The 15,233-nt window shown below is 42.3% G+C and overlaps 1 protein-coding gene across 7 annotated transcripts in view; it reads left to right on the forward strand.

Moving 5' to 3' along the window:
• nav1b (neuron navigator 1b) overlaps positions 1-15,233 on the forward strand; it is a 178,511-nt gene that overhangs the window by 79,977 nt on the left and 83,301 nt on the right. For all 7 annotated transcript variants that reach the window (XM_060919337.1, XM_060919339.1, XM_060919340.1 and 4 more), the window contains one exon: positions 11,505-11,643. In XM_060919337.1, the coding sequence (XP_060775320.1) occupies positions 11,505-11,643 (139 nt within the window). The remainder of the gene's footprint in view (positions 1-11,504; positions 11,644-15,233) is intronic.

The raw sequence follows: 15,233 nt of genomic DNA on the forward strand, positions 1-15,233 counted from the left end.
CAAAAGTTGGATGTGCACTGCTAATTAGAGTAGATCTAAACTTTTAAAGTGTTTTTTTTTCCAGAAGTTTAGAGCAGCATGTTTGTCAAAGGAGGGTGCAAACTGACTCACACTTGGCTTGAGGGATGAAAGGTAGGAGTTGTCCCAAAGTCCCTGGTGCTTTTGGCATGGAGATTGAACTTGGGAGGAGTACAAAACACTATAATAATTACACCCATCCTCTAGCCAGTATTTCATACACAAACAGCCACCCCACTCAGTCATTTCTCATTTTCTTAATTCACAGAACAAGCATATAACTCAACCAGCCAACTTGGCTCCAGTCCAGCAAAAACAATGGCTCAATTTTCACCCCTTTTTCAAGCTTGGGGTCAGTTACTGCTGACCAACCAACTTTCCTTTTCTGTCTGTCTTTGCTCCATCTTACAGACATACATCTCGACTAGCTGAAAGTGAAAAGTCTGAATTACTACCTCACACACCCCAAGAGACCATTAAAAGAAACAGCTACACTACATCCTCAGACAACCTCCAAAGCTGTCCACTGAGTGTTGGGTTTTTTCCTTTTCTGTCGGAGTTAGACTTAGAAACACGGCTGACTAATTTCAGTACTTCTCATTCTTTTAAGCTTCCTGAATTGAGTGATAATGGCCAAAAAGTCCTGTACTCAAAAGAAGAAAACCCAGTTTTATAGAGAAATCTGATTCTTGTCAGTGGTCCAAGTTTGAAACTACAGGGTTAATCAAAATTATGTTAACACTCATGGATTATTTTTCTCCTGGTTGGTTGGACAACCACTCTCTCCGCATGCCCACCAAAATCCTCGTGTACAAGGCCGCTGTCTTGACGACCCTTCTCTACAGTTGCAAAGCATGGATGTTGTACCGTAAACACATCAAACTCCTCGAGCGATTTCACCAACGATGCCTCTGCACCATCATGAGGATAAGGTGGCAAGACTACACCACGAACAACACAGTGCTGGAACGGGCCAACTTGCCTAGTGTGGAAGCCATCCTCCTCAACAGACAGCTGAGATGGGCAGGACACGTGTGCCGCATGGATGATAGCCATCTCCCCAAAGCCGTTTTCTTCGGAGAGCTTAGTGAGGGAAAAAGGAAAGCTGGTGGGCTACAAGGACCAGCTTAAGTGCCAGCTGAGTGCTGCCAACATTCCCACTACCACCTGGGAAAAGATCGCCAGAGACCGTCCCACATGAAGGTCAACCATCAAGGAAGGCACCAAGGCCTTTGAAGCTGTCACGAGAGCTGCAGCAGAAGAGAAGCACCAGTGCAGGAGAGCGGCTCACCTTCAACCAGCCAACCCAGTCGAAGGATACACCTGCCCCAACTGCTCCCGAGTGTGCCGGTCAAGAATTGGCCTGCACAGCCACCTCAGAGCCTGTCAACCAATTCTGTGATCCTCGGACCGAGGAAACAGCCAATCATCATCATTTTTCTCCTGAATGTGTGGTGCGCCGTGACTGCTGCTGGCGTAATTGGGCCCTACTTTTTTGACACCCCAACAGTGGCGTCAGACATCTACTTACAGATGGTGCAGCAGTACGCCATTGATGAACTTCCACTCCAGATCCGATTGGTGGGATATTTCCAACAGGATGGTGCACCGCCGCATTTTGGCCGTACTGTTTGTGCTTATCTCGACCACACATTTCCAGGTCGATGGATAGGTCACGGTGAACCATTACCGTGGCCTCCACACTCCCCTGATTTGACGCCCTGTGATTTCTGGCTATGGGGTATAGTGAAGGAGTGCATGTATAGCAGGAAAGTTCATGATATCAATGACCTCAAGGACAGAATAAGGATTGTGGTATCATCTATTCCCCACGAAATGTGTGTCTGGGCTTTAAACGGTACTGTTGCTCACTGGGTTTTGTGTGTTGAACATGATGGCGAACAGGTCAAGACCGTCCTGTAAATCATCTTGCACATATGATGTATGTTTTGTGAATAAATGGTTTCTACCATTTAAGTGTTGACATAATTTTGACTAACCCTGTATATGACTTTTCTTTCCATCCATAAACGTTGACCATGCTGTTTACTGTGTTATCACAACTATACAAACACTTTTCGCCAATTTAGATTTAGCATCAATGTATTTGGAAAAGCTAGTGTCAAAAACATAAATCAGGAAAGGCAATCCCTTTCCTATTTAAAGCAACCTTACATCACCTGTTTCCTTTCAAATCTGTATGTGGTAATCTGTTGGCCTTGTAGCAAGCACTGGAAATCTGGCGCTCCTTTTCACAGCTGTGTAATAGTAACGTGAGATTTATAGGATTGTCAGAGTGTTGTGAAAAAGCATCGGTCTAGTGCTGCATCGTACAACCCAGTATAAATTGGACAAGGCTTGGGAGACCGGCTTTTACATGTTTTCTGCCAGATCTATGTCCATGACTATGGATTTACCATGTTATCATGGCACTATGTACTTTATATTCTGGCTCTATGAACATGCTTGAGGTTTTTCTTCATGGAAGTAATACTATGGCAACATGTAGGCCCATATTAAGGGCTGCATTAGGCCTATATTATGGTCTATAGTTGGATCTACTATGTTTGATGATAAAGCTGTACTGCCTTACAGATTTTTCAAGTGTAGGTCATAAAAAGAATTTTCCCCGACACCCAATTATTTTTGCTTAGTGGATCAAAAGCTACTGAATTTGAATCACAGACTTCCACTTTTATTTATTTATTTATTTATTTATTTATTTAAATAGAACAATTAATGAATTTAAGGCCACGTGGCCCTAAATTCTCCGCTATTTTTTCTTGCTTCACCATGACGCAATACAATATACTATGTCATGCATGATGTGGTGGACTTTCCCCGTTCGCGCAAGACATTGTGGGATACAAATTTGAAACAGGAGAGAAAAATGGAGGATGCGAGTGTGCGAATGAAACATGAAAGACTGACTACAGTAACTGAAAGCGAGAAGAAAAGACATTATGTTGCGAAGGAAAGGAAACGCACAACCAAACTAATAAATATCAGCGGTCGGCGAGCACCTCGGTGTGATCAGCTGTCCATTTAGCGACAGAATGATGTAACTGTCCGTGCACGGTCAAGGTAAACCTGTAGATGGCAGTAATGCAACACTGGATGCCAGCTGCCGTAAAACCCAAAAGAAGAAGAAAAAGAAGTGGAAGAAGGTAAACCTGCAAGCGAGCGATTTCATGTGCATTATTTGCTCGGGAATCCTCTCAAATTAAATAATTTCCCAGCCCCAGAATGGCCTGGGTTTTTTTAGATAGTACAGAAATAAACATATATCACAATGACGAAACTTCAGAGGGACCTAAATTTCACCGATTTTATGAAATCAAAAGGCCGCCTACTTTTAAGTAAAGTTTAAAATCCTTTTGGAAAAAAAGTGTAGCAAAGCATGTGCTTCATAGTTAACACAGGCAATGGATTTTGTTTGTTGTTGTTGGCCAAGTTAGCGTGCATCTGTTTGTGTCTTTGCCTTTGAGATGACCTCTGCGTTTGTCCTAGCAGTGTGTAGTCAATCTTGTTGACATTGTCTTATAGTGCGTATGGCTCCAAACTGCCACTCTTGCATTTTCAAAGAGTGCAAATGGAAAGCTCTGTGGAAAGGGAATAAGAAATGTTGGTTGTTCTTGCGCTGTGGCTTTTGGAGAGCCATCCAGCTACAGAGCTGTCTAAGCATGCCCATTCTCTCCCCGGCACTCACAACCTGTGATTAACACTAACTGCCGGCTTCTTAACTCTGCCTTCCAAGATTCACCAGGATGTTTTTTGTCCTCTCCCAGCACTTTGGCACATCGAATTCCCTTTTTCCATTGGTGAAGACCGTGCTTAGCCTGTAACCACTGAACAATTTGGGCTCTGCAGGGGGACTTTGCAATGCCCACGAAATGCTGATTGATGTCAAATACAAATGAGAGGTATTGAACGTAATGAATGAAAAATGCAACGGAGGAAAAAAAAAGGAGTATGCTGAAATGCAGAATACGCAAACATTTCATGAGCATGCAGATAGAACGACTCACACCGAGAGTACGTCCACTAAATGCATATCTGGCTGAAAGATCGCCTTGATAAATCAGCAAGGTTGAGATGTTGTGGATTAAATGTTTGCTCAGTGTGGATTACAAGAAGACCACGTTCTACTTTATTAGTGAGGTTTCGTAATCTCATGCCCAGGGCTAAATATAATTACAGTGACAGATTGGGCAGTTAAAGTGACTATTAAAACAACAACGATGGCTGAATTGCAAAACTTCATTACGTTGTTCAGTTAAAATGAATCATTTTGTCTAAACATTTGAGTCTGATCTAATTAACTTGTTTGATTGGGTGATTTATTTGCTTCGAAGATCATTTTGAGAATCTCACATGAGACAATAGAAATATTGAGCAAATAATAAAGATTAAATGTGTTGCTCAGTAACTTTGACAGAGTTGTTGTAAAAGTGCTGTTCTAAATATGGACCAGGGTCCGGTTGTTCAAAATATGGTTATTTTAATGGCAGGTTAACCTGTAACAATCCGTAAAAATTTTACCCTGCCTTTAAAAAAAATTGTTTCTTGAAGCTAATTTAACCATACTGTTAGCAAACCAATTGGTTTAGCCCTAACCAGTTGGTTATGACATCACACCGTGTCAAAAACAATTCCATAATTCCACGCCCGCCTTTGTGACAAGATGGCCGATTTTACGTCTGCTTCCCTCGACTGTTCTACCATGAAGAAACGAAAGAAGAGAAACAAGAATTTTTCTCCGGACGAAGAAAATTTGATACAAGCAATGGTGGAGGAGATTCGAAACACAGCAGCGATGGAACCAATAAGAAGAGGGCAGCTTTGTGGCAGGAGATCACCCAACAGGTGGACCCAAAAGGGGTGGCGCTGAGGACAATGGACAAGATAAAAGAGAAGTTCTGTGTCATTATATCAAAGTACCTCATTTGGTCCTCGTCTGAATTGTTTTGGATGGCGTGCCTTAACAATCGAGAACATGCCAGCAGCGTTGGCCTGTAAGATGAACGCCATTTGGATGTTTACATAACCACTTGGTTAAAAGATAGCGGAGGCTGGGAGGTGTGCTAACTTTAACCACTTGGTTAACTTTAACGGAGTTTTGAACAACAGTTTAACGGTAGGTTATATTTAACATAGTGATTTAACCATTGGTTAAAAGATAACCATGTTTTGAACAACCGGACCCAGATCTTTACAGTATAGCATGCATATTGCATTTAGTGAAACTGATTAACATATTTCAAGCAGCATCATAGTATTGCTGAAATAACACTGTTATCATGTAAAATGGGTTATAAAGTGAAAGAAAACAAACAATTTAAGGTCTATGGGCAAATGCATGAACCTTTACTTTTGTTCAGGGAATAACACGGTGTCAGAACATCCACTTTGAGGTAATTTAATTCGAAACATTTCATTCATTCTAGTGCAACAGGCCAGGCACAAAGAATACCTTTTTTCAGTTGGATGGGTGGGGGGGGGGGATTGTGGGGTTATGGGATTTTAAAAAAGTATTAAATAAATTCTAAACTCTATGGTGAAAAGTTTTTGGACACCTGACCATCACACCCATCTGTGCTTGTTGAACATCCCATTCCAAACTTTCTGTTACAATAACCTCCACTCTTCTGGGAAGGCTTACCGCTGTGGGGATTTGTGCTCATTCAGCCACAGTAGCATGAATGAAGTCAGGGACTGATGTCAGGTGATGAAATCTGGGGTGCAGTCAGTGTTCCAGTTCATCTCAAAGGTGTTCTGTGGAGTTGAGGTTAGGGCTCAGTGCAGGACATACGAGTTCTTCCACTCCAAGTCTTGGCAAACCATGCTTTGTGCCCAGGGGCACTGTCATGCTGGAACATGTTTAGACTCTTTTCTTCTACTGAAGGGAAATTTTGAAATGCAGTTTAGGCCCTGGTCACACTACAGCTTGCGATGGGTTTGTGAATACCTGGTGATGAAATATTGGTAGCATCGCCACCAATCGTACAATTCACAGTGAATGTTGTGCAAGCTTCGTGAGTTGTTTTTTGGTGTGTCTCCACCTCGTGAGTGGCCAAAAATGTTGCAAAGTTTCATTGGTTACATTGAAATTCAGTGGCGATGTTTTCAGAGGCAAACTACACAGCGAATACTCGCAGATGGGTTTGGGAATACTTGGGAAAGCTCAGGGAAACTTCGTCAAGCCTGTTGAGATGTATTTGTCTTCAATCCATATCCTTGATGCTTGCGGGAGCCTCATCAACACAGCGGCTCGGCAGAGCCTAACCGTCCCCGAGGCTTGAAAAGTGCATTTACATCAGGGATCGTTCAGAGTGCATTGTGCACGTGCTCGCTACCCAGTCATTATGGGAAACACCTGATGCTGATTTGAGTGCAGTCAGCACGCGTATATAAGGACACTGTTTTCACAGAGATTTTGCAAAGTATTTTGTCAGGTATGCGGCGGTAGACAGATGTAAGTGCAGGAAGAGTGTTTATTAGCAGGCGTGATATTTACAAAAACAAAACATGAGGCAAGTTCAGAGTAACAAAACACAAACAAAACCAAAAGCAAAACAGAAAGCAGTCATAAACATGGCTAGAAACAAACATGACAGTGATAATAATGATACTTCGCAAAGTCTCTGTGAAAACAGAATCCTCATATGCACGTGTTGATTGCGCTCAAATCAGCATCAGGTGTTTCCCATAATGACTGGGTCCCAAGAGCATGCACAACGCGCTCCGTGAGCGAGCACGGCTGCTCGAGCTGTGCCAGGCTCGAGCATGCGAAGGTGTGATGGTCACGTGTTCACCTGCTGTGTGACTGCAACTTTTAGCTCGCCTGTATATCGCCATGCGTCGCCACCAAAACACCTCACTTTCATTGATAACCCATCACAAAGCATCGCGAGCTGTAGTGTGACCGTAGCTTTACAAAGATATCCGATAGAATTGTGTGCTTCAAGCTTTGTGGCAACAAATCTTTGGCCATATAGTGCAGTTCCAGTGCTTGGTGAAGACATAGGATTTTAGTGTTTGTTTGAAGATAGCCAGTGACTCAGCTGTTCAGACAGCTAGAGGAAGTTCACTCCACTGCCTGAGTGCCAGGACACAGAAAAGCCTTGATGCACAGCTTCCTTGTACCTTGTGATGTGGTGAGTCAAGTTACACTGGAGATTTAAGGAGATCACAAGATCATGATGTGGAGATGCATCTTCAGGGATATACACCAGCTCAGTCTTGCTGGGATTTAGTGTCAGCTGAAGAGTTGCCACTCATGATGGCAAGTGAGGAGATCTGGGGTGCAGTCAGTGTTCCAGTTCATCCTAAAGGTGTTCTGTGGGGTTGAGGTTAGGGCTCAGTGCAGGACATACGAGTTCTTCCACTCCAGTCTTGGCAAGCCATGCTTTGTGCCCAGGGGCATTGTCATGCTGGAACATGTTTCGACTCTTCCACTGAAGGGAAATTTTAAAATACAGCTTAGGCCCTGGTCACACTACCTGGAACTCACCTGGAACTCCCCACTAGTCAGACAGAACTGAAGAAGCCTTTCAGATGAGAGGTGAAATGTCTTCAAGAATTTCAAGCAAGTCCAGTTGCCTTTTTTTAGCACCTGTGGTTTACATCTGGATGACTGAGAACCTTCACAGACATAGTCATGATGAAATGTCTGCCAAATATGCTGGGATCTGTGCAGAAACACAAGTGTCTTAGGTAGGAAAGAAGAGGATGAGTTTAGGGTTATCAGCAAAGCAGTAGTATAAAAACCATGTAAGGATATTACCTCACTAAGAGAGTGGGAATAGAGGGAGAACAAAAGAGGACCCAGCACAGGGCCTTGTGGGACATCACTGGAAAATCTGCATGAAGCAGATGTGGAACACCTCATCAGATGTATCCTAGGATGCCAGTTTCATGATGTGAGATCTACCCACCTTTACTCCTGCTACTCATGGAGTTATTTGCATGGATATTGGCAGCCTAGCTAACTAGCTGCTAACGTCAAAGTAACATATCGTCAGACTTTCTATTAAACTGAATCCTCAGGCAGGTGGCTCTGACTGCACGATTACTGAGAGAGTCAAGTTATGAAAATTAGCAGCGTTGTAATTTTGTTGGCCTTCTATTAACAGGCTCAGTCATAAAAAGCCTCAGTACGTGCCATAAATGTTTGTTTCACAGGCTGTTTGAACACTGATGGCATTGGAATTATGAGTGATGAAAATGAAACCAACTTCAGCAACAGTGAGAGCGAGTTTCTAAAGCTGTGTACGCAAGCACACATGCAAATAATGAATGTCTGAAGGAGTTTTATTTATAAAGACGAGGAAGGAAATGAGCAGGGTGAAGCAAACTTTTTAATTGCGAAGGCTACCAGGATCCTGAGACTTGATTGTGCTGTTTAATTTGATTAAAGATAAAGGAAAGCTAAAATCAGGCATTATGGTTATCTTCATTTTTTTCCCTCTGTTTTTATTGGGAAGAAAAAAAAAATCCCAGACTTAAATTAAGGAAGTTTCCATAGAAACAATTGTCAGAGCCTATGATTAAGTGGTGTATGATTGGTCTATTTTTTTTAAAGATGCTTAAAAATGTATATTTATTTTCCCCCAGAATAATTAAATATAAAGCTACAGTTCCGTCACCAATATTTATCAAGATTTTCGTTTTCTTGTAGGCTACATCTCAGGAAGTGTGAATGCATGGTCTTGTGTAGGACTGGACAGTATGGACAAAAATACCTTATTATTGCCGCTTTTCCACTACCAACGCGGCTGAGTTGGGCTGAGCCGTGCGGTGCTGAGTTGGGCTGAGTTGAGCTGAGTGGGGCTGTTGGAGTTGCTTTTCAACTACAACCGCGCTGAACCGTGCTGGCTGGAAGTGGGTGGACACATTGGGTGGAGTTAGCGAAAGTGGGTGGACGTCACGTGATGTCGCAAACAGTGACATCAGTGACCTTTTAAGCGGTAGTCTCACGACCCGGAGAGTAAACAATAAACATGGAGTCGTTAGTGTTGCTGGTCTTGGTGCTGTGGCTTGTTGTCACCGACAACACCAACAGATACTGGCAAGAGCGTATAGATGAGGCGAGGCGCATAAGGCTTCAGAAATTCTCGTAATTCGTAATTCTTCTTCTTCCGGGTTTACGGTGTTTACAGATCCCAGCGTGTTCGCGGGGCGTGTGGGCATGTGAGGACACTCCTCCTCACCAATCAGTGCACAGGGGAGTGTCTCCTCATGCCCCTAGCCCCACTTGGTTCGGTTTGGCTCGCTTCAGCCCTACTCCAAAACCGTGCGAGTTTTGGGTGCTGAGCAGGGCTGAAGCGAGCTGAGTCGCGCCGCTCTGAGGTAGTCGAAACGCGAGCCATGTCGGGCTGAAGTGAGCTGGAAAAGGGCCATATGATGATGGTGTGTGGAGTGCTCACTTATATATCTTAGGCTTCTGTATTATTAGCATTACAAGGCCAGAGGTCTCAAAAGTAGTCGGTCGGCGGCGGCAAATCGCCATCTGTAGTAGGATTTGTCGCCGTCTATTTTTCACTGAGTAACAAAAAATATTTTTGTTTACATATCTGTACAAGACTGAGCAGCGTGGGATGTGAAACGAAGTTTTATTCAACTAAATACTAACACGTCTGTAGGAAATAGAGGCAGCCATTATGCTGCCGTGTGCTGTAACTAAGATGTTGACAATGTTTCGTGTACTGTGATCGAGCCGCGCTACCACATGGCTAGAAATGGCGACTCAGAAGCGGAGCGGCACGTTAGATGCCTGGTTTTCAAAAAGACCTCGAGCCACGAGTTAGTCTGTAATTTTAGCCATCACTATGATTACCGAGTGAAATACGTCTGTGCATGGGTTCATGTGTAAATGCTGGTCGGCTAAATATTAAATTATAACTATTGATCGTTATCCCATTATTGTATGCGGCCTGTTTTGGGTCAAACCCGCCCACTCGGCACGCTTGGAGCGTTGACACTGTTTACAATGTTTGCAACGTATCCTTGTAGGGGAGTCACAAATCGAGACTTGGCATCTGTCATGCAGTTAATGTTAACGGTAATCATTAAAATTATAAATATATACGAATTTATATGTGTTTTTGTACAGTTGCTGTAGCAAGAACTGTCACTCGTCGTCGGATGAATATAGATTCACTTATTATAACTTATAGTGCAATGCCAAATGAAAATACTGTGATAAATTAATTCATAATATTTTTTCAAAATATCTGAAAAAGTCTTTTGAACTTTATACACACACCTAATTTGGACCCAATTTGAATTGATCCGAAGTGAACAGACTTGTGCAAAAGGCAACAGAGCCGTTCTTTTCAAAGAAAAGCAGGATGAAGGGGAAGATCGAACATGTAAAAACCTGAATCAAGTTCAGTACCTGAGATCACTACAGACACTGTTATAGAAGCTTTAGGATTAGATCAACACTCAGATTGTTCAGAAATTGAATAATGAATCCAAAAAGAAATTTGACGATACAAAACTTATATATTTTTGATGTTTACAAAATCAAGTTATTGTAACTGTTACTTGCTTATATATATAAAGTTATATATATATATAAAGTTTTGTCAGATTTCTTTTTGATTTATTACTATATCGCAGTTCGATTCAAATTTTTCAAATTGCTTACCATCACTTAAGACTTGATTTTGCTGTTTACAATAAATTAGAAATTCCTCCCCAAACGCTTTGAAACTGTCTCAGATAAACCCAGTTTTCCATTTTTCTCGCCTATGGTTCACGGTGAAGGGCTTCGGCCTTTTTAATTGTACCCTTCTATTCTCTGCCTCGTACCCTTTTATTCCCCGAAACGTTGAGACCACTGCATTGTGCTGCTGCTGTGTGTGTGTGTGTGTGTATTCACGTGCAGGTGTGTGTGGCTTTTGGGTATTATGCAGTGCGAATCATGCTACTCGCATGCAGGGCAGTGTGTAAAGCCTGCCAGTCTGATTAGCATCAGACAGATTGTCGTCTTTCAAACCACATGGACACCCCACTGGCTGAAAACCCAGACAGGACAGGGGAGTATCATTGCCTTTCACAGCCAGTGATATTTCCACCCATGTCAATGTCATGAAACCTCAATTACCATGTGGTCATTCATGTTGCATGTACCTTGGTAATGAATTGGAAGGACGCTCTGTCTTTAGCATCTTGTCTGCTGCACATGCCACTTCAGGAGCAGCTGGGTGCTCAGCATGACTGTCTCTCAGTCTGGTCTTAACGTGAAGATGCCTGATTCTTTGAGAACATCTGTTCTGATCCTTGGAGATTTTACAAAGTAATGTTAATCCTATGGATGTTTCTAAAATTGGTATACCAAGAAGATAGCAAGTAGACTAGCAACTATTCTTACTTTTATATCGTAGACAGGATCTATTTGTGGTCGATGGAAACTTAATCAGTTCTTTTGTTTGTTTGTTTCTTTCTTGGTGTCTCCTTTTGTCCCTGTGTGATTGCAGGTGGGATGAGAGCAGCTCCATCAGCAGTGGTTTGAGTGATGGCTCTGATAACCTGAGCTCAGAGGATCTGAATGCCAGCTCCTCACTGAACTCGCTACCCACTACACCAGTCGGCTCACGACGGAACTCCTCCGTCATGGTAAGTTTGCTGTGAACATTTGCAAGAGTCGCCCTTCTATACCAGTCCTAAACAATTCCTTTTACATTTGACTGCATCATAACTTATCATATGTAAAGAATAAAAACTTTGTTCTGCTGTAAAATACAAGAGTGCCCTGAGAGCACAATATCCCCCGCTGGCAACTAGGCCATAGCTCTGGTTAAATGCGACTGAATTGAACGAAATTGCAATATGCGTATTACTGACATATAACAAAGAATCCCACCAAGTTTCGTGAAATTCCTCCAAAATTTGTGAGAGGAGTCGATTTCAGAAGGTGAGTACCCTTCCCAGGACAGATTGACAGACAGACGGACATTGCTATGACATAATCCGCCTTCGGGACTTTCAGCCAGCGGAGGATAAAAATTGTGAGGGAAGTTGATTTCAGAAAGCAAACACACCTTGATGAAATTGCCAAAGTACAAGTTTGTTAATAATCAAGGGCATAACTCTGATAAATTTGCCCAAATTAAATGAAATTTCAATATGTGTATAACCATCATATAACAAAGCCTTTTGCCAAGTTTGGTGAAATTCCTCCATAAATTGTTAGAGGAGTTGATTTCAGAAGAACGTACACCCTCATGAAATTGTCAAAGTACAAGTTATTTAATCAAGAGTCAAAACTCTGGTCAAATGCAACCGAATTGAACAAAATACTAACTCTCCGCGGTCGCCATTTTTACCCCCAGTGTAACAAGCGGGTGCGTGACCAGTGCCTTCATGGCTGCAGGAGCGGACGGCTGCTTGCTTGCGCTGGATTACCTCCTCCCCTCCCCCCCTTACCCCTTACCCCTGATTCCCCCCCTCAAGTCCCGTGTTTAAAGTGTACCTGTGTTGTAGTTGTGCTTATGCAAAGGTTTTTTTTTAAATGTTCCCACACTGTACTCCTGACAGGAGCATGGGGGGGGGGGGGGTGGTTCTTTTTTTTTTCCTTATCTCTCCTCATGTTGTGTTTCCTTTTTATCTTTATCCCTGTCTTCCTGTCCTGTCTACCCTACGTCAATTGTATGTTGTATATGTACGGACAGGTTGACGGCTAATTTCGCTGGTACATGTGGCTAGTGACAATAAAGGGCATCATCATCAATAACAATATGCATAGTACTGACATACAACAATGCCTTTTGCCAAGTTTGGTGAAATTTCTCCAAAAATTGTGAGAGGAGTTGATTTCAGAAAGAAAACACACTCTCATGAAATTCTCAAATTCTAATTTTGTTAATCAAGGGTTGTAACTCTGGTAAAATGAGACCCAATTTAATGAACTTACAATATGCGTAGTACCGACATACAACAAAGAATCCTGCCAAGTGTTGTGAAATTCCTCCACAAATTGTGAGAGGAGTTGATTTCACCCGTCCCGGGATGAGCGGACGGCCATCGCCACGACATAATCCCCCTTCGGGCCTTTCGGCCAGCGGGGGATAAAAATATAAATAGAATAATAAATAATGGGGCAACCCATTAGCACAGCAAGGTTCATTATTTTATTCAGCATGTAGAAAGATAGCGGGTGGCACGGTGGTGTAGTGGTTAGCACCGTCGCCTCGCAGCAAGAAGGTTCCGGGTTCGAACCTCGCAGCCGATGGGGACCTTTCTGTGTGGAGTTTGCATGTTCTCCCCGTGTCTGTATGGGTCTCCTCCAGGTGCTCCAGTTTCCCCCACAGTCCAAAGATATGTGGTTAGGTTAACTGGCTACTCGAAATTGTCCATAGGTGTGAATGGTTGAGAGAAGAAAACCTCTATAATAATCCAGTAGAAGTCAACGGGGAACCACTACTGTAATGTTCCCTCGAAACTTTGACGGCTGAAGGCATCAGGCGGACCACTGAAGGAGAGATAGAAAGATATATAGATACATTGAGTACTGGTTTGTTGCAGCAGTACAATACACAAATAAATATACATAATGAAAGAATAAGTAAAGTGACGGTCAGTGGAATGTGCAGTAGACCTCCTGTGCTTCTCTGTGGCTGAATCAGTCTGGAGCTGAAAGTACTCTGCTGCATAGTCATATGTTTATGCAGGGCGTGAAAAACGTAACGTTAGTGTCATACTAATGTTGCGAAATGTCCGTGAAACGAGTTCCTGTTATCACTTGTAACTACAGCTGTAAACAGTTGTTTCCCTGAACAACCCCTGTTTTTTTTTTTTCACCGACTTAAAGTTTAATAAGCAAAAAAGGCAGCTTGTCACGTTACTGAGAAACCACAAAGCTCTCTCTGTCTTCAAGATTTTCCAGGAACAGCCTAAATAGGCACCGTATCAAAAATAACATATTTTTAATGCATTTTTGAGGAGCGTCTGCTAGACAAGTTCTACTATAGAATCAATGTGAAGAGATAAAAAGTACTATGGAAATAATAACATGGAGACAATCTGACTAATCAGACTCAACAGTGCGGTGATATAAATCTCTTACAGTAGTTAGTACTGTACTCTCTGTACTGAGAACTTTATTAGGAACACTGTACTAATATCGGGTCGGGCCTCCCTTTGCTCTCAAAACAGCTTCAGTTCTTTGTGGCATGGACTCCACAAGATGCTGAAAACCTTCCTTTGAGATTGAAAGGTTACCGTGATTGCATTATTCAATTTCCGCAGATTTTTCAGGTGCACTTTCACGCTGCGAGTCACCTGTTCTAACACATCCCAAACGTGTTCTACTGGATTCAGAGCCAGTGGAGAACACTGAACTCATTGTCATGTTCATGAAACCAGTTTGAGATGACTTCTGCTTTGTGACATGGTGCATTATCATGCTGGACGTAGCCGTTAGAAGACGGTGAATCACGGCCATGCACATGATCGCCAACAATACTTAAATAGGCTGTGATGATTGCTTGGTATTAACAGGTCCAAAGGTTGGCAAAAAAAAACATTCCCCACATCATTACACCACCTCCACCAGCCTGGACTGTTAACACAAGGCAGGTTGGATGCATGGATTCATGCATTTGGTCCTAAATTCTGACCCTGCCATCTGTGTGCCTCAGCAGAAATCAAGATTCATCAGACCAGGTCTTTCCAGTTTTCAACTGTACAATTTTGGTGAGCCTGTGCCCACTGCAGCCTCAGCTTTCTGTTCTTGGCTGACAGAAGTGGCACTTTGGGCGGCAGGGTGATGCAGTGGTTAACACTGTCGCCTCACAGCAAGAAGGTTCCGGGTTTGAACCTCCCCTTGGTAAAATTTTCTATAGATTTCTATAGAAAAAAAATCTATAAAAATTCTATAAAATTTCTAAATGAAATTTTATAGACTTTTTGTAGAAACTTTATAGAGTTTTAATATAAATTTTATAGAGTTTTAATAGAAACTTTATAGAGTTTTAATAGAAATTTTATAGAGTTTTAATAGAAATTTTATAGAGATTATACATAGAAATCTTATAGAATTCCTATAGAAAGTCAACAGAACGATTGGTTCTTGAGAATGGTTTATATTTCGTATCTGAACAGTTAAAGCATAAGAAACAAAAAAGAAATCATTCCTGCTTTCACTTAAGAGATGGTCGGATTGGGACCCTGCAGTTAGTGGTTGCAGTGTGTAAAAATGAATGTGA

The sequence above is a fragment of the Neoarius graeffei genome, chromosome 4 (assembly GCF_027579695.1).
Source record: "Neoarius graeffei isolate fNeoGra1 chromosome 4, fNeoGra1.pri, whole genome shotgun sequence".
NCBI lineage: Eukaryota > Metazoa > Chordata > Actinopteri > Siluriformes > Ariidae > Neoarius > Neoarius graeffei.